The sequence below is a fragment of the Artemia franciscana genome, unplaced genomic scaffold (assembly GCF_032884065.1).
Source record: "Artemia franciscana unplaced genomic scaffold, ASM3288406v1 Scaffold_1776, whole genome shotgun sequence".
NCBI classification, from domain to species: Eukaryota; Metazoa; Arthropoda; class Branchiopoda; order Anostraca; family Artemiidae; genus Artemia; species Artemia franciscana.
In genome coordinates, this window is record NW_027062949.1 from 12564 (window position 1) to 31421 (window position 18858).

At 36.5% G+C, this 18858-nt stretch overlaps 1 protein-coding gene across 1 annotated transcript; it reads left to right on the top strand.

Annotated features, from left to right (window-relative positions):
* Positions 1-3322: 3322 nt before the first annotated feature.
* On the top strand, positions 3323-18556 carry LOC136042691 (interferon-induced very large GTPase 1-like). Its single transcript, XM_065727650.1, has 2 exons — positions 3323-3407; positions 13918-18556. Exons 1-2 carry the CDS (start codon positions 3377-3379, stop codon positions 18465-18467), a joined length of 4581 nt encoding a protein of 1526 aa, XP_065583722.1. The 5' UTR covers positions 3323-3376; the 3' UTR covers positions 18468-18556.
* Positions 18557-18858: the final 302 nt, after the last annotated feature.

Below are 18858 nucleotides of genomic sequence, written 5' to 3' on the forward strand. Positions count from 1 at the left end.
TAGGACCACTTGGTCGATACGATGACCCCTGGGGAAAAAAAAAAAAAAAAAACAAAAAAACAAACAAATAAACACGCACCCGTGATTTGTCTTTTGGCAAAAAATGCAAAATTCCACATTTTTGTAGATAGGAGCTTGAAACTTATACAGTAGGGTTCTCTGATACGCTGAATCTGATGGTGTCATTTTCGTTAAGATCCTACGACTTTTAGGGGGTGTTTCCCCCTATTTTCCTAAATAAGGCAAATTTTCTCAGGCTCGTAACTTTTGATGGCTAAGACTAAACTTGATGAAACTTATATATTTAAAATCAGCATTAAAATGCAATTCTTTTGATGTAGCTATTTATATCAAAATTCAATTTTTTAGAGTTTTGGTTACTATTGAGCCGGATCGCTCCTTACTACAGTTCGTTACCACGAACTGTTTGATACGATTCATTTCGTTTGGTTGCAAGTTTTGATGTTTCGAAATTCTGAGATAACCAATTTTCTTCAGTCGAGTTTTGCAGTTGTTAGACTAAACAGCCAACGTTGAAGTTTTGGGAACAAAGTAAGTGAATGTGTATAAATGGCTTTGCATTTCAGGTGAAGCAGAGCTTTATTGAACATAACTGAAATTTAAATATGTAGCTTGATTATTTTAATTTCAGAGAGAAGGTTCCTTATGATCAAATATTTAAAATCAAAAGATTTTAAATCCAAAAAGTATTTTTCAACAAAAAGTCTAGGTGAGGTTTCGACTATCTTAGAAATTGGTTGAGCTAAGTGGAGAAAAAGTTCACGAATGACAACCCATACTTTTGAAAACAATTCCAAGAACTTGAGCTACGGTCTCAGTCATATCGGGATGTTATATGAAGCCCTAGGCTATATACAAAAGTCATTTGATTTGTTGGCCTAGTTCTGTGTAGGCCTACTTTACAGGATTGGTAAAATTCTAGACGACTTGCTTTTCACTATATTGGAAAGGGGTTAGGTTAGGAAAATAAAACTTTCAGGATGGATCTAGAGACTGTATTATGTCCCAGGAAGGTTTTTGAAGTAGGCTACTTTAACTCCCCCTTTTAGAGGGCATTTACTTTTCATTACCTTTAAAACACTCTGTGTTATAAAAGTAAAACTTTGCAAAGTAGATCTTCTGCCTAAATGAAGGGCAAGAAAAGTTCAGCTTCATAAATTTGGTCAATTCAAATTTATGAGGTTTCAAAGATCTGCAAATACATTCTCTATATTGAAAAAAAAAACATTGATATTGCTTAAAATTCCACTCAAATAACAGAAATTGTATTTACAAACTAAACCTGAGAAAAAGAAACTGAAAATTAAGGTTTAATGTTGTTTCGTAAAATTTGCAATTTGTATAGACCTGTAGGCAAATTTCTAAGACTTAGTAATTAGGCTACAAGATGATTAACTTAGCAGCTTGGCAATACCCTCCTAAAGTATGTTTTTGGCTCTTGTTTCATTACTGAAAGTTCAATTTTCCGGTAAAATTCTAGTTAATTGACTTCTTGCTATCTCAGAAAGGGTTTAGGTTATGAAAATTAAACTTTCAGGGATGAATTTACAGACTAAAGTATGTCCCGGGAAGGTATGTTGAAGCAACTACCTCCACTCCTTCTCCCTCTAGAGGGCCCTGACCTTTGATGACTTTTAAAAATATGGGTAAATTTCTAGTTTAGTGAATTTTGGCTATCTCGGAAAGAGGTTAGGTTAGGGAAATGAAACTTTGAGGGATGGGTCTAAAGGCTAAAGTATGTCCTGGGAAGTTTCATTTTCCTAACCTAAACCCTTTCCAAGATAGCAAGTTAACTAGAATTTTACCAATTTTTCTATCCTAACCCCTTACCAAGATATTGAAAAGTAGCTTGTTTAGAATTTATCATTCAACCATTTACCGTTTTGTCATTATTGTAATTATAAGCAAGGGATATTAGTCATGAAATCACTTAGCTGTCCCCTTCCGCCATGCCCTTTCACGTAACACGTGGCAAACTTCTGTCTTGTGGCGTACGCCACCTGGTTTGTATAAGTTTTGAAATTTGCCACAACCCCTCGATGGGAAATAAGGTGTAACTGATCATGATTTCGATAAACCTTGCCTAAAATTTTGAATTTGAATACAGATCTTTTCTCCCCAACAAGGTAATATATTAAAAAGCGTCCATACGAGGGAACGTTCTCATTATATTTTTTATTTATTTTTTATTTCGAACCGAACGGAAATGGGGAACCATCTCGGAAATAATAGCATATTGCAAAAGAAAAGAAAAAGAAAGAAGAAAGCTATTTGTAGGAGGTAGAGCTAGAGGGGGGACGAATGCAGAAGCTACGACTCGGATTCTTAAATTGGAGAGAATAGAAATCCCACAAAGACTAATGATTTATGCAAGTTGTTAAGAGTTCAGTTTTCTGTCTAATATTTTCAGAAATTTTATACTTCGTATTTTTTATTTGGACAATTCTTGATCCATCAGGGACTGCACTTGTCATTGCCCCTTTGAACAAATTTTGACCCGTGAAAGGCACTAGAAGTTTTATTTAGCAATCAAATGAGACTGTCTCGACGACAATCCTTTCCAGATGAGGCTAAAAAAGAACGCAAAACAATTAGTAGGCAGATCACTCTTTTAAGTCAGCACTATTTTGTTATGTTACAATCCCATGCGTTTGCATTGATCGTATTATTTTGCCATTGTTATACTTCAGGAGGAAAATTTTTTGTTTGGCCACACGGGTAGGCTTATGCCTATAGAATGTTAGCCTTCTGTATGAAAATAATTTTTTCAAAGTGTTCACACTTACAAAATATACCATATTATCAATTATATGATAATATGAATGTGTTGTCCAAGGGAGAGGTGGTAAGGCCTTGATGAGTGCGCAAACGTCGGTGCCTTGGACACACCAACCTTCGTACCTCTTCATGTGCACAAAAGTGTCCAGCGATCCCCCCCTTGAATTTGGGGTACTTACGTGTTATACTGACCACACTGAAGAAGTGAAGTTTGGTTAATCATAATGAAATATACCAAAATATGGTGAAAATATAATATTTAATTAAAAAATTATGGAAACTACAACCAAGAATTATGGAAAACAGGGAACCTAGAACACATTATATAAAATGCCTAACCACCTTTATATATTAAATGTTTAATTAAAATATACCAACTTAGTACTTTATCCCGCTCAGGCTAAGTTGATTATTTCAGAGTGGACACAAAACTGGTTTCATTACAGACCAAGAACAAAGTGTGGTCGTTATAAAATATAAGTACCGAATTTGGTTTCGAAGTTATCTAGTTCTCTTGCTTCCAGGTAACCGGTCAGACAATCAGTAAGGAGAAGTTCCAAATTACTAAGTTCATATCATGGAAGACCGCTTAGTTCGCACATCAAACGGTAAGCAAAAAAAATGTATTTGGTTAGGATTTATACATGTATTGTCTCTCTGTTACATCCCGTTTTATCTTTCTGTTTCTCGACTACTAAATGTTTTTAATTTCTTTTCTTTTTAGTACTTTTGAAGAAAAGGGTAGATAAAAGTAAAACAAAAACGCAGACATAATACTAGTATTTTTGGCCATGTAGGATATTCCATATAATTTCAACTATTCCATGGCATTCCATAATCTCATAGGTTGAGTATAAGCTACGTGACAGAAAACATTCATAAACACAAGTAAACCTGCAAGTTTTTATTCGGTTACTTCGGAAAAATTAGAAAAAAATAAGGTATTTTTAAATTACAAACTGGTGATCGGATCTTAATAAATTTGATATTTAGAAAGACCTCGTAACTCAGCTCTTATTTTAAATCCCGATTGGGTCCGGTGACATTGGGGGGAGTTGGAGGGGAAAACCGGAAATATTGGAATAAACTTAGCGTGGAGAGATTTGGATGAAGCTTGGTTGGAACAATAAGCATACGCCCTAAATCCGTGATTGAAATAACCGGACTAGATGTGCTCTTTTTGGGGGGTTTGGGGGGGTGGATTTGCAGTGCTTTGGCGAGTTCGGTGCTTCTGAACGTGCTAGGATGATGAAAATTGGTAGGAGGCCAGGGACCTGCACAAATTGACTTTATAACAGTTGTTTCCCCGATTTGACCATCCGAGGGGGGGGGGGGCTGGAGGGATGAGAAACTGTGAAAATTGAGGTATCTTTTTCTTACGAATGGGTGATCGGATCTTAATAAAGCTTGATACATAGAAAGATCTTATGTCTCATATGCTCTATTTTCAATTCGAATCGGATCTGAGGACATGGGGGGTGGAGGGGGGAAACGAAAATCTTGGAAAACGCTTAGAGTTGAGAGATCGGGATGAAACTTGATGGGAAGAATAAGCATAAGTATTAGATACGTGATTGACATAACCGGATCGGATCGGCTCTCTTCGGGGGAGTTGGGGGGGGGGGGGGATTTCCAGTGTTTTGGCAAGGTGCTTCTGGACGTGCTAGGACGATGAAAATTGGTTGGCGTGTTTTGGACCTACTACTACTACTACTACTAATAGCTCACTGCATCACCAAGCCACCTGAGGTAAACACAGCTACGCACGCTCCTCCACCAGTCTAATCTATTCAAGCCCTCCCTCTTTACACCCTCCCAGGAAGTTCCCATTTCCTTTAAATCTTTATTTATGGCATCCTCCCAACCCAGACAAGGACGACCTGCTTTCCGAGTAGCCCCAGACGGTTGGCGAAAAAGGACAATCTTCGGCAATTCATCTGCTTTTCGGAGCGCCCATGCTTCAGTGCCATATTTGACCACTGTCATCAGTGTAGCTTCCAATATTCTAATCTTGGTTTGTAGACTTATCTTTCTATTCTTCCAAACTTTTTTTAACTGTGAAAAAATACCCTGAGCCTTAGCTATTCTACTTTTAAAATCTTCACTGCTCCCACCATCTTTACTAATAATGCTACCAAGGTAAGTGAAGCTCCCAACCTGATCAATCTTTTCGTTACCCAATGTCACCTTTTCATCTTCACTCATTCCTAGCCTTAGTGACTTAGTCTTCTTAACATTAATTTTCAAGCCTATCTTAGCACCCTGAACTCGCAATACCTCTAAAAATTCATTCATTTTGCTCACACTTTCATCTAATATGCTTAAATCTTCAGCATAATCTAAGTCCAAGAGCGTTTTTCCTCCCCATTTGATTCCGTGGTCTCCAATTGCCTTTCCTGTACTCCTTAAGACGAAGTCCATCAAAATGATCCATATAAAGGGGAATAGAATCCAACCCTGCTCAACTCCTGATCTAATACAAAACCAGCTGGTAACCTCATTTCCTACCTTAACCGCAGCAGTATTATTCTCGTACATAGCACAAATCACTTTAATGTATTTTTCTGGTATACCATATAAGGATAAGATCTTTGCTAACGCTCTTCTATCAACAGAATCAAAAAACCTGCTCATAATCGATAAAACTGAGGACCAAAGGTGTTTGACAACGAAGGGACTTCTCAATTATTAACCTAAGAGTGAAAATTTGGTCGAAACATCCTCTACCTTTTCTAAAACCGCATTGTTCTTCCCTTAAAACTTTGTCTACAGCATCTCTCAGTCTAAAAAGTATCATATCACTCAGTAATTTGTTACCTACAGAGACCAGACTAATGCCTTGATAATTACGACACTCACTCTTGTCACCTTTCTTATACAGTGGTTTAATTAAGGTTTTCCTAAAATCATTGGGCACTTGCCCCTTTTTCAAAAATCATGTTTATAATCTTCAGTGGCTTATTCCTAACCTCAGAGCCACCATATTTAAGAAACTTATTAATCGCACTATCAGCTCTTGGAGCCTTATTATTTTTTAATCCTTTTAGAACTGTCCCTAATTCTTCCTCACTAAACAAATTTTCCTTCACATCCAAGGTATACCAAACTTTTTCATTTTCATCTATATCTTTTCCTGCAACTGTATCTCGGTTTAGCACATTCTCAAAATGTTCCACCCATCTTTCTTTAACTTTTTCCTTATCACTAATTGTGGCCCCATTTCTATCTTTATCTGGGACTAGTCCGGATTGGCTACTCCCTTTCAATTTATTAACATGCCAGTATAATATTTTACTATTATGCCGTCTAGCCGCATCTTCCAGATCCTCAGCAATTTTATCCATGGCCTCCACTTCACATCGCCTTACTTCATATTTTAATGCTTTCTTCACTTTCTTTACATTCCTTTTGTTTTGGACCTGCACAAAATTGACTTGATAACAGTCATTTCCTCGATTTGACCATCTGGGGGACCTAAGGGAGAGGAAAACTGAAAAAAACGAGGTATTTTTAACTTACGAATGAGTGATCTAATCTTAATGGAATTGGAAATTTAGAAGGACTTGGTGTCTCAGAGCTCTTATTTTAAATCCCAACCATATCCGGTGATATTCGGAGGAGTTGGAGGGGGAAACGGGAAATCTTGGCAAACGCTAGAGTAGAGAGATTGGGATGAAACTTGGTGGAAGGGTTAAGCACAAGTCCTAGATACGTGATTCACATAACTAGACTGAATCTGCTCTCTTTGAGGGAGTTGGGGGGGGGGGTATTAATTCGGAACTGGGTGAGATTAATTTAGAAATAGTCTCTTCCCCGGTTCGACCATCTGGGGAGGGGAGGGGTAGTGAAGGGACGGTTAATTCGGGAAAATCAGAAAAATTGAGGTATTTTTAACTTACGAACGGGTGACCTGATCTTAACGAAATGGATATTTAGAAGGAACTCATGTCTCGAAGCTCTTGTTTTAAATCCAGACCAGATCTCGTGACATTGGGGGGAGTTGGAGGGGGAAACCGGAATTCTTGGAAAACGCTTAGAGTGGAGAGACTGGGATGAAACCTGACGTGAAGAATAAGCCGGAGTTCTAGATAAGTGATTGACATAACCGGACCATATCCACTCTCTTTGGGGGAGTTGGGGGGGGATTTTCAGTGCTTTGGCGAGTTCCGTGCTTCTGGACGTGCTAGGACGATGGAAATTGGTAGGCGTGTCAGGGACTTGCACAAATTGACTTGATATCAATCGTTTCCATGATTTGACCATCTGGGGGCTTGAGGGAGAGGAAGAATTGGAAAAATGAGGTATTTTTAACTTACGAATGGGTGATCGGATCTTAATTAAATTTGAAATTTAGAAGGACTTCGTGTCTCAGAGCTCTTATTTTAAATACCGATCGGCATTAAGGCTATGATTTTCCTTTTAAACCGATCTATTGATTCCTAGAATTTTGCTAGAGCTCATGCCATATAAGCTCTTGGCTCTTCTTACCTCATGACGAGTGCCATATGAACTCTTGTCTCTTTTTTTCTATAATTAGCCATGGCATGATGCCCTTAACTATTGTTGTGGGCAAAACTAATGACATAGTATCTATTGACATAGTTATTAGGTTTTTCGACTATGCTGAATAAAATGGATATCTCTAAATTTTGATCCGGTGACTTTGGGAAAATAATGAGCTTGGGAGGGGGCCTAGTTACCCTCCAATTTTTGGTCGCTTAAAAACGGCACTAAAACTTTTAATTTCCGTTAGAATAAGTCCTCTCGCGACATTCTAGGACCACTGGGTCGATACGATCTCCCCTGAAAAAAAAAAAAAAACGTATCCGTGATCTGTCTTGTGGCAAAAAAATACAAAATTCCACATCTTTGTAGATAGGAGCTTGAAACTTCTACTTCAGGGTTCTCTGATATGCTGAATCTGATGGTTTGACTTTTGTTAAGATTCTATGACTTTTTAGGGGTGTTTCTTCCTATTTTCTAAAATGAGGCAAATATTCTCAGGCTCGTAACTTTTGCTGGGTAATTCTAAACTTGCTGAAACTTATATATTTGAAATTAAAATTAAAATGCGATTCATTTGATCTAACTATTGTTAAAAAAGTTCCGTTTTTTAGAGTTTCGGTTACTATTGAGCCGGATCGCTCCTTACTACAGTTTGTTGCCACGAACTGTTTGATAACTTTGAACAACTGATTGACTTTTGAGGTACCTATTTTTTACATTTTCTGCGGCTGTTTAATTTTGTGTTTGGGGAATTCCCGAGGAAGAATTTCTGTGCAAAAAAAAATAAAAAAATAAGGGAACGTTTACTTCTTGTTTCAAAGGGAATTTGTGATGGGCAAGAATGCCCTATAATTAACGACTTCCATTAAATCTAATTTTCTGTTAGAAATTTTGTCATTCAAGTTGCTGCAAAACCACTACAACGAAAAAAGATGCTTGTATGGTTGATTGTTGATTGAAACAATGCTTGTATGGCTGCACATATTTACGATAGGATTACAAGTACTAGGTTTTGTTGGAACCTTAGATTGTTTTACATTTATTTTACTTGATCTCAAATAGTTCCTGGTAATGAACTTTGAGTAAGGAACGACTCGGCTCAATAGTAACCGAAAAAATAAACAAACAGAATTTAGATATAAATATGTACATCAAAGAAATTGAAATATTATGCTGATTCCAAATATATTATATTCGTCAAGTTTAAGGTATCCCATCAAAAGCTACAAGTATGAGAAAATTTGGATAGAAAAGGGTGGGGGAGTCCTGGAAAGTCAATGAATCTTAATGGAAATCTCACTATCAGATTCAGCGTATCAGAACCGTACTGCAGAGGTTTCAAGCTCCCATCTGCAAAAATGGAGAATTTTATATGCTTTGCCAGAAAAAAGGTCACGGGTGTGAATTCATTTTATTTTTTGATATTTTGTTTTGTTTTTGCCAGGGGTGATCATTTCGAATGAATAATCCTAGAATATTGAGAGAGGGCTCACTCGAATGGAAATTAAAGGTTATACCGCCCTTCCAAGGTGACCAGAGACATTGAAGGGTAACTAGCCCCCCTCCCATGTCCTTTTTCCCTTAAATTTGTCAGATCAAAATTTTGAGATAGCCAATTGTTCTGGCATGTCTAAAAGTTCAAAAACAATGCATTCGGAGATAAATTAGCCCCCATAGCCCCTGGGGAAAAGTCTGTAGGTCAAGAAATTTTACAATTGTTAAGGTATTTGTTATTGAGAAATATACTCACTTTTTAGGGAAGGGGGGCTGAACTTTCTGCTCAATAAATTTTTCACGGGGAGAATTTTCGGGGGGATGGGGTAAACTTTAATTACTGATAATTTTTCAAGTCATGCCCAGGCCAAACCAAGATATGATACGGGGTAGCCTACTGTACCTGTAAACTCCCGATTTCTTGCCACGAGGTTTTGTATACTAGTAATTTTAGATTGGTTAGCCGCGTCCCACTTTTTCAGTTTTGGTTGCTTAAGAATTAAAATGTTAAATTATAAAAAAAAATCGTAGTTTGGTGCCACAAAATGGTAGAAAATACCACTTTTCTGTGGGAAGGTCTTTTTGGTTACTTAAAAAGGAACTAGAACTTTGTTTCTGTATGAGTAAGCCTTCTTCTGATCTTGTAGGGCAACTGTTCAGGTACAGTCACCCCTGAAATAAACTAAAACGCATCTTTGATCTTTCTTCTAGAAGAATAGCAGCAAAATTGCAGATTTGTGCATAGGAGCTTGAAACCTCTACCGTAGTTGTTCTCTGATATGGTGTGTCTACTGTTGTGATTCTCATCAAGGTTGCTCCACTTTTGGGGGCTATTCCCCCCCCCCTTTTCGAAAATCAGTAAGGTTTTTTGGATTCGTAGCTTTTGTTGGGTAATATTAAATTAAATAGATTTTGTATATTTTAAATCAGCCAAAAAAAAAAATATTCTTTTCATACATTAATTGTAAACAAACTTTTTTTTTTTAATCTTGGTCACTATTTACCCAAATCGCTCCTTACTTTCAGTTAGTCAACACGATCTGTTTGAAAGGTACCTCATACATATATATATATATATATATATATATATATATATATATATATATATATATATATATATATATATATATATATATATATATATATATATATATATATATATATATATATATATATATATATATATATATATATCTATATATATATCTATATATATATATATATATATATATATATATATATATATATATATATTTTATAATGAAATTTACGTACCTTATATTTACTTCCACACTTCAGTCTTTGGGGGGGGGGGGTACTAAAATCCACACCAGTCCATACCATGCTTTCAGTTTCTGATATAAAGCACACCAACGGATTTAGAGATAGCCGCCTCACTAGCTCAAGAGTGCAGTTACACATTCCAGCTTGCGTAATGTATCCGTAAACTGATGATGTCCCCATTGGCTAAAACCTCAATTAAACTGTCGGTGTTCACCTCCAAAAGCAGAGTATGTCTCCATAGCCCACTTCTCCTACCCTTGGACATTGTATTTTATCTATGTTATACTGTATGTCAACATGATCTTTTTGGATTGCTATTCTTGGATTGAACTACCATATGCTAAATTTTCGTTTAAGGTGATTGCGGTTCCTTAAGGGATCACCATATCTCGTTAATCGTAAACAGTTTTTAGTTCGTATGGTTGAACTATTTAGAATTGACTGGGTAGTCTTTCCATAACCTGTAGAGCTTGGATAAAAGATCCGAATTAAGGTCTGAAAGCTAAAAGCTGACACCTGATTTCCTGGAAAAATCATTTATCTTCTCCTGTTTTGTGCCAGAGAAATAGATTTTCAGTTTTAGCAAAACTTGTATTATCAGAAACCGTGGTTTTTTATGGCACTTGGTATTAACCAAATGACATATAGCAATCGCAAATTCTGTCGGTCTGTCCGTCGGTCGGTCCCGGTTTTTCTACTTTAGACACTTCCAGGTACGCTAGGACGATGAAATTTTGCAGACGTATCAGGGATCAGACCAGATTAAATTAAAAATAGTCGTTTTCCCGATTTGACTATCTGGAGGGAATGGGGAGTGGTTAATTCGGAAAAAACAGAAAAAATGAAGTATTTTTAACTTACGAACGATTGATCAGATCTTAATGAAATTTGACATTTGGAAGGATATCGTGTCCAAAAGCTCTTATTTTAAATACCGACCGGAGCTGGTGACATTTGGAGGGCGGAGCTGAGAGGGGGAAACCTAAAATCTTGGAAAACACTTAGAGTGGAGGGATCGGGATGAAACTTGGTGGGAAAAATAAGCAAAAGTCCTAGATACATGCATGACATAACAGGAACGGACCCGCTCTCTTTGGGGTAGTTGGGGGGGGGGGTTAATTCTGAAAAATTAGAAAAAAAGGTATTTTTAACTTCCGAACGGGTGATCAGATCTCAATGAAATTTGATATTTAGAAGGATATCGTGTCTCAAAGCTCTTATTTTAAATACCGACCGGATCTGGTAACATTGGGGGCGGTTTGGGGGGGGGGGAACCTAAAATCACGGAAAACGCTTAGATTTGAGGGATCGGGATGAAACTTGGTTGGGAAGAATAAGCAAAAGTCTTAGATACTTGACTGAAATAATTGAAACGGATCCGCTCTATTTGGGGGCATTTGGGGGGGGGGGGGGATTAATTCTGAAAAATTAGAAAAAATGACGTATTTTTAACTTGCGAAAGAGTGATTGGATCTTCATGAAGCTTCATATTTAGAAGGACCTCGTAACTCAGATCTCTTATTTTAAACCTCAATTGGATCCAGCGTCATTGGGGGGGGGGGCACTTGGGGGAGGAGACTGGAAATCTTAGAAAATACTTAAAGCGGAGAGATCAGGATGAAACTGGATGGGAAGAATAAAAACAAGTCTATGATACGTGACTGACATAACCAAACCGGATCCGCTCTCTTTGGTTGAGTTGGAGGGGGGGGGGGGTAATTCGGAAAATGAGGTATTTGTAACATACGAACGGGTGATCGGATATTAATGAAATTTATATCTAGAAGGGTATTGTGCTTTAAAGCTCTTATTTTAAATTCCGACCAGATCCTTTGACATTCGGTGGAGTTGGAGGGAGAAACCGGAATTCTTGGAAAACGTGAAAATTGGCGTATTTTTATCTTACGAATAGGTGATTGGATCTTAATGAAACTTGATATATAGAGGGATCTTTTGTCTCGGATGCTCCATTTTTGACTCGACTTGGATCTGAGGACATAGGGGGTTGGAGGAGGGAAACAGAAATCTTGAAAAACGCTTAGAGCGGAGAGATCGGGATGAAAATTTATGGGAAGAACAAGCACAAGTCTTAGATACGTGATTGACATAATTGGAGCGGATCCGTTTTCTTTGGAGGAGCTGGGGGGTGTTAATTTGGAAAAATAAGAAAAATTGAGGTACTTTAACTTAAGAATGGGTGACCGGATCTTAATGAAATTTTGTATTTAGAAGGGATTCATGTCTCAGAGCTCTTATTTCAAATCCCGACCAGATCTGTTGACATTGGGAAGAGTTGGAGGGGTAAATCGGAAATCTTGGAAAACGCTTAGAGTGGAGGAATCGGGATGAATCTTGGTGGATAGAATAAGCAAATGTCGTAGATACGTGATTGACGTAATCGTACTGGATTCACTCTCTTTGGGGGAGTTGGGGGGTGGGTTTCAGTGCTTTGGTGAGTTTGCTGCTTCTGAACGTGCGAGGACGATGAAAATTGGTAGGCGTGCCAGGGAGCTGCACAGATTGACTTGATAAAGTCGTTTTCCCAGATTCGACCATCTGGGGGGGCTAAAGGGAGAGAAAAAATTAGAAAAAATGAGGTGTTTATAATTTACGAGTGGGTGATCAGATAATAATGAATTTTAATATTTAGAAGGACATCGTGACTCATGCTAAAAGGGCATGCTAGAAGGACATCGCTAAAAGAAAATTTCATTTGAGCAAATTGGTAGCTTTTGAGTTCCCTGTAGTGATAAGCGATTTAATTGATAAAGAGTTCAAATGAGCATCATAGAAAATTCCCAATAAATCTAATCAAAAACAAAGAAAAAGATAGATCTACCATAAACGCTCATAGTTTGCAATAAAACCAAACTATTATATAGATAATTTCGAAGACCACACTGCCTTTCCATGACGAAAGTAAAACAGTTCAAAATAGGGATGAAACCTTTTAATCGACAGTGAACAGATATAAAAATTTTAACTGGATATTTTGAACACATATACAGTGCTCATCATCAGCAGTAAAACATTTAAAGTAAAAAATATATATTCAATCTATCAGGATTGCTTTACATTATTTTAATGTATTACTGTATAATGTAATATTAACAAATTCCGTAAAACAAAAGCAACTGGAAAGGGGAAAAATTGTCTAGTTTATTGTGCAGTAATCATCATAAAGAGAGAAAACAAAAGCTCATGACTTCTTACGGTTTGTTTTGCTATTACTTGGACGTGTTTGAGTACAGAGATTTTGAGACCAGTAATTGTAAGAACGTTTTTAATACAATGCAATTTTATACAGTGCAATTTTAACAATGCAATTATTTAATCCATTGCATGTAAATAATTTAAGAGATACTTAATTTAGTTGGCCTGGAAGCTAAGCTTCCTGGAATGTTTTGCATATTAAGAAAAACCTTGTAACCAGTTTCTAAAAATAAATTTTTTTTTATGAGTTTATTAAAAAAATAAACTTAATTTTTGGGGCATGAAATAGCCGAGGCGTGGTTTTTCTCGTGATTAGAGAAGTTAGATGTGTAGTCAGGATTCACATAACAATAATGAAACAATTCTAAACGCTGAATTTCTAAAAATTAAATTATAATTCAACTCACATTATCAAAGTTATTCTATTGTCATAATTGTCGACAAAACTTGAGTCTTGCCGAAAATATAGACTAGTAGAACCAGTTTTTGTATAAAGACCACGTAAAAATAAGAGACCACGTGATAACAAGGTTTGCTACTTTTCTTAGATTGACGCTATTTCGTATTGTAAAAAAAAAGATTTTATGATATTAAAATAAAATATCGCCTCTTCTTTTGCAGGTCTTCAAACAAAAATGGATGGAGGAGATTTTAAAGAGGCAAGCGGAATTACAATTACAGATCCTACCAATACGAACTCTGTGGATCAATCAGGGCCACTTCTCCATTTGGGTAAATGTGATGGGGAGAACAGGGGGATTAATTTTCATCAGACATTCAAGGAGGAGAACCTAGTTAGTTCGTTCATCTTTGATTGTCCTCCTGCAAAAGCTAGTAATCCCTATAGACTTCTTCATCGTCTAGATATGGATTTTTGTGATCCTTGTGATGCTGAAGAGGAAGACTTCTTTTCTGTAGAGAAAGAGACAAACAAGTCAAAAAAGATTAATGTTTGTCAACTTCTTAGCAGCTATTCGCCTCGAGATAATATGAACATTTTAAGGCTTTTGCTTGAATCAAGATATGCTATTCCGATAAGTAACTTAGAAATTATAGAGTTGCTTAGGATCACGCAAAGAATAGAGGATGATGTGTTCCTTGGGGAAGATCTAAAGCTTCCGCGTATTGCACTAATCAGCCAAGTGAAGAACTTCGAGAGTCATACAGGAAAAATAATGGAAGGTCTTTTTAATTTGAGGACTTCATTTAACACCGGTAATGCATCAAATATAGAGATTGGTCAAGGCCTAGTTTGTCTAGGAAACAAGAAAAAGGAAGCTTGTATTTTAATACATATTTGGGGGAATTTTGAACAGTATTGGAATTCCTTGACTGATTTTGTTGATTACCTAATTGTCGAGGATGAATATAAATCTGAATCTGACCTTGTTGACAATGTACTCGTTGGGAATGAAATTTCTTCTCAGCTTGGTAAATTATCTCCTTTTATTCGTAAATATTCTGGTGAAACATCCCTTCCAAAGTTCATCACAGTTTGGATTCCAAACTTTTCAAATATGAAGAATATTTCAATTGTTCGTCCGTTTTGCCTTATTGAAGGTTCCTTAAGCTATTTCGTTGAAATTCAGCAGAGTCGTCAATTATTATCCATATTTCGTGAAGCAACATCTCACGAAAAATCGTTGCATTCGCTCTTTTCTTCTAATGGATATTTAAGGATGGAAATGGATATTTTACGGGAAATGTACTTAACAGTTTCTCAGATGAATGGCTTGGAAGAATACAGGACAAAATTTCTTCTTTTGCAGAAGAGTTATGCAAAAGAAGGTGCATTTCTAGAACAATTGAATGAGGTGAAATGTATCGATGAGAACAATGAACGTAATGAGATACAACAGAAAATAATTGAAGAACACGAGTTTCGCTTCAGTCGACGTTCTAAAACCGATCCTCTTATTATGTATTTCTTGGAAGGTCTTCGAAAGAGTAATATTGACGAAATGGTGCTTCATCTTCAAGTTCTTGATGATGCAATCGCAAATAACATTAAGAAATCAAAAATTGTGGCTCAACTAGCCGAAGAGGTGGGAGACAAGACAACAAAGTTTTCACAAAGACTACAACTGTCTGTAACAGATCCTGAGTATGTGAAGCAGGTAGAATTAAGCAGAAAAGAGCTGACCGTTGCAAAAGAGAATCGGAATAATGCTGTTCTTTCACTTCGTCACTTATGGAGGGAAATTTCATTGTTCTATTCGTCAGGAAATAGTGGAGAATTTGAAGATTTACCACAAAGGGCAGCTTTTTACTTAATAGCAGGTGAAACCTTAGAGCTCTATGATGGAGATGCAAATATGCTAAATGTTGAATGGATTGCCACTATTTTCAAAAACCTGGAATCTCTGCTACCTCAGAAACGAATCTTCGTATTGTCTGTTCTCGGAGAACAAAGCAGTGGAAAATCGACATTGCTGAATACTATGTTTGGTATTCGACTTCCAGCTAGCGTTGGACAATGTACAAGAGGTCTTACAATAACCCTTGTTAAAACAATAGAGCGACAAGAGTATGATTATGTTTTGATTTTTGACTCAGAAGGTCTCCGGTCACCAGAACATAAAGGTCTTTGTGGCAGCATTAAACGGGATAACAAAATTGCTACCCTCTCTGTTTTGCCGTCAGATGCAACAATCCTTGTAATAAAAGGCGAAAATGACAACGCATTGAAAGATATTTTGCCAATTGTTGCATTAGCCTATAAAGGATCTAAGCTAGCAGAAGAAAGAGAGGGCATACTTAGCTGTAAATTTTTTGCAGCTTACAATCAAGTTAAGGCTGATGGGGAGAACCAGAAAAAGCTTGAGAACATATTTCCCGAGCTATCGACTACCCTTGTTGAATCTTTTACAAAAACGAATTCCCTTAGAGATTTAGATGTGCATACATCAATTAAATTTCCACAGTTGTTAACCAACGAAAATGATATATGGGTTTTTGGATGCAATTCTAAAGGAGACTCACCACTTGATGTTCCAAATACAGATTTTAGCCAGAAAATGGTTGAATTCCGGGAGTATATTCACAAACAGGTTGTCAGCCAGTTGGGATGGAATGCCCGTGAATTTGGAAACCTTGAACAATATTTATCTTTAGTTTGGGACTGCTTGAATAATTCGGACTTCGATCTTTCTTTCGAGACTGTTATTGAGAGACATGCTTACACTGAACTTGAAAATAAGTATCAGAATGTCAGAAAAAAATATTATGAAGAGTACGAGGAGCAGTTCAATCTTCTCAAAGACAAATATAAGGAAGATTATTCCTTACAAGAGGGAAAACCAATGAACTTCACAGAAATTCATGCAAATGTTGAAGAACTTGAGGTAAAAATGAAGCCGCAAAGTGAAAAATTTGAGGAAGATGTAAACCTTATGTTTGAAGAAAAACAAAACCAAAAGTGGAAAACAGAATTTTCAAGGAAAGTTCAAGACACAATTTTCTCAGCAACAAATCAATGGTGTCATAAACTGGAAGTTTTCTTGCGAAATCAATTTGCTTTTGGTGCAAAAGTGAAACAGTACAAAAGAGAAATGAGAGATGAAATAGCTGAAGAATTTAAAGCAGGGAATATGAAAGAAAAAGCTGAGGAACAGTTAATCGAAATGTTTAATAGAATCTTTGGTAGCATCGTTAAAAGGGCTAAAGAGGAAAATCCTCCTATGGATGTTCAAAATGCAGTTTTGAAGGCCTACAGAACTAATTCAACGATTGCGAGCCTTGGAATTGATCTCTTGTGTGACAATGAAAAAACCTCCTTATGGGGGAAACTCTGGAATGAGTCTAAAAATAAAGCCAAGAATCTAATCGATCCTGTTTTGGAATGGTTGGCACATGGTCAAACCGATAAAAATCCCATTGAAAAAATGGTTATTCCCATGGTTGTTAGGGCAGCAAATGGAAGAAAATTCTACTGTGATGCAGTTGTGCATAATACAATAAATGATATCGAAACCTTTATAAGGAGGCAAAATAAAAAGATGAACAAATCAGAAAGAAAACGAATACATCGTGTGGCATATGATCTTCTAGTCAGTATCTTTGTAGATATTCAGGTTCAGTGGGAGCGAGAGAATTCCGTTTACATGCGTTTTGAGTCCATGAAGGAGGTTATGAAACGGTTTTTTCTTGACGTTGCTAAGGGTTTGGAGGATATAGACCTGATGGCATCAAGAATCGAAGGTTTTTTCTCGAGACACACTTATAAGGCTTTTGAAAGCGAAGTAGAAGCACTTGTTATGACTAATATAAGGGCAAAACGTTGGGTTCAATCGCCAAAATATGTGCTAGGCCATATGGATTTATATCTGATAGAAGAAGTAGAATCAAAAGGTATTAATGAAGTATTGCAGCTAATTAAAAATCCTATTGAGCTGAAAAAGCTTACTACTAGTAGATTGATCCGCTTTGAAGTTGACACAGTGCTTAAGCATTTTACGTTGGAAAAATTCATATCACTTCTGGAAAAAAGTTTGAAGAACGCATATGATAGTGCTTCTGTGGATGTTGAAACCAAATCAAAATCTTCTTATCTTTTTCATCTTTTCAAATCTTTCAAAATTTTTAAAAGCACTTACGTTGCCGATGAATTAAGGAGAGAAATGCATTCACTTGGTTGGACAGAATTAGAAGAAATGTCAATGCAATTCGAATTAAGTCACATCAATGCCATTGTAGATAAAGTTGCTGCTTCATTTTCATCCATGGATAAAAACAAGATTATAGATTCAGTTTACTTACAACTCCAGTGTCTTTTTGACGCTGCGTTTTGTACACCGTGCCAGGAAAAATGTCCTCTTTGTAGAAACTTTTGCTTTCTTGAGTTATCTCATGATGGTTGTCATGATTGTTTTCATCATGGCCTAACAGGTTGGCGAAAATGTAGATTTGCTGATTTTTCTAAGAAGTTTAATACTTGGCTTCAACCTGATAGAACTAAACCTGTATCAGAATATCGACAGTATTTAATCAGCAGATATAATGTAGAGATTGCCAAATACTATTCTGTAAACCCTTCTAAAAGGGTAGATAAAGCTGAAAGTCTGGATATGGTTACAAGCAAAATTAAAAGAAGAATTGATTTTTATAAAGATTTTCCAGAGGAAGAACTAACTAAAAGGATCTTTTTGAGCTTAGTTGATCTTCCCTTTTAAGCGAAATCATATTCATTCCTATCATAGTCGAATAACTTTGTTTTCAGTGGCCTCTTTTGTATCTTTTTGATTAATAAAATATTATATGTGAGAAAGAGTAAAGAATTAATGTAGGTTATGTTTTTCACTCTGGCCATTGTCAGTAGTATTAACTTTTTTTTGGTCTAAAGTAAGTGGGGGGGGGGAGGCTGAGGTCATTTTAAATTTAATTCTATCCAAGTCTACTGAAACTAAGTAAATACGGGTTTCATTAAACCTTTCCAATCTTTTTGCAGATAGACTCATTTTTTGACCTTTTCTGTCCTAGCTGAATCTAGTCAGTGTAAAAAGAAAACCTTAGATGATTGCGATAGTTTTAGTCTAAGAGACAAAGAGGCATGGAAGTTTAATA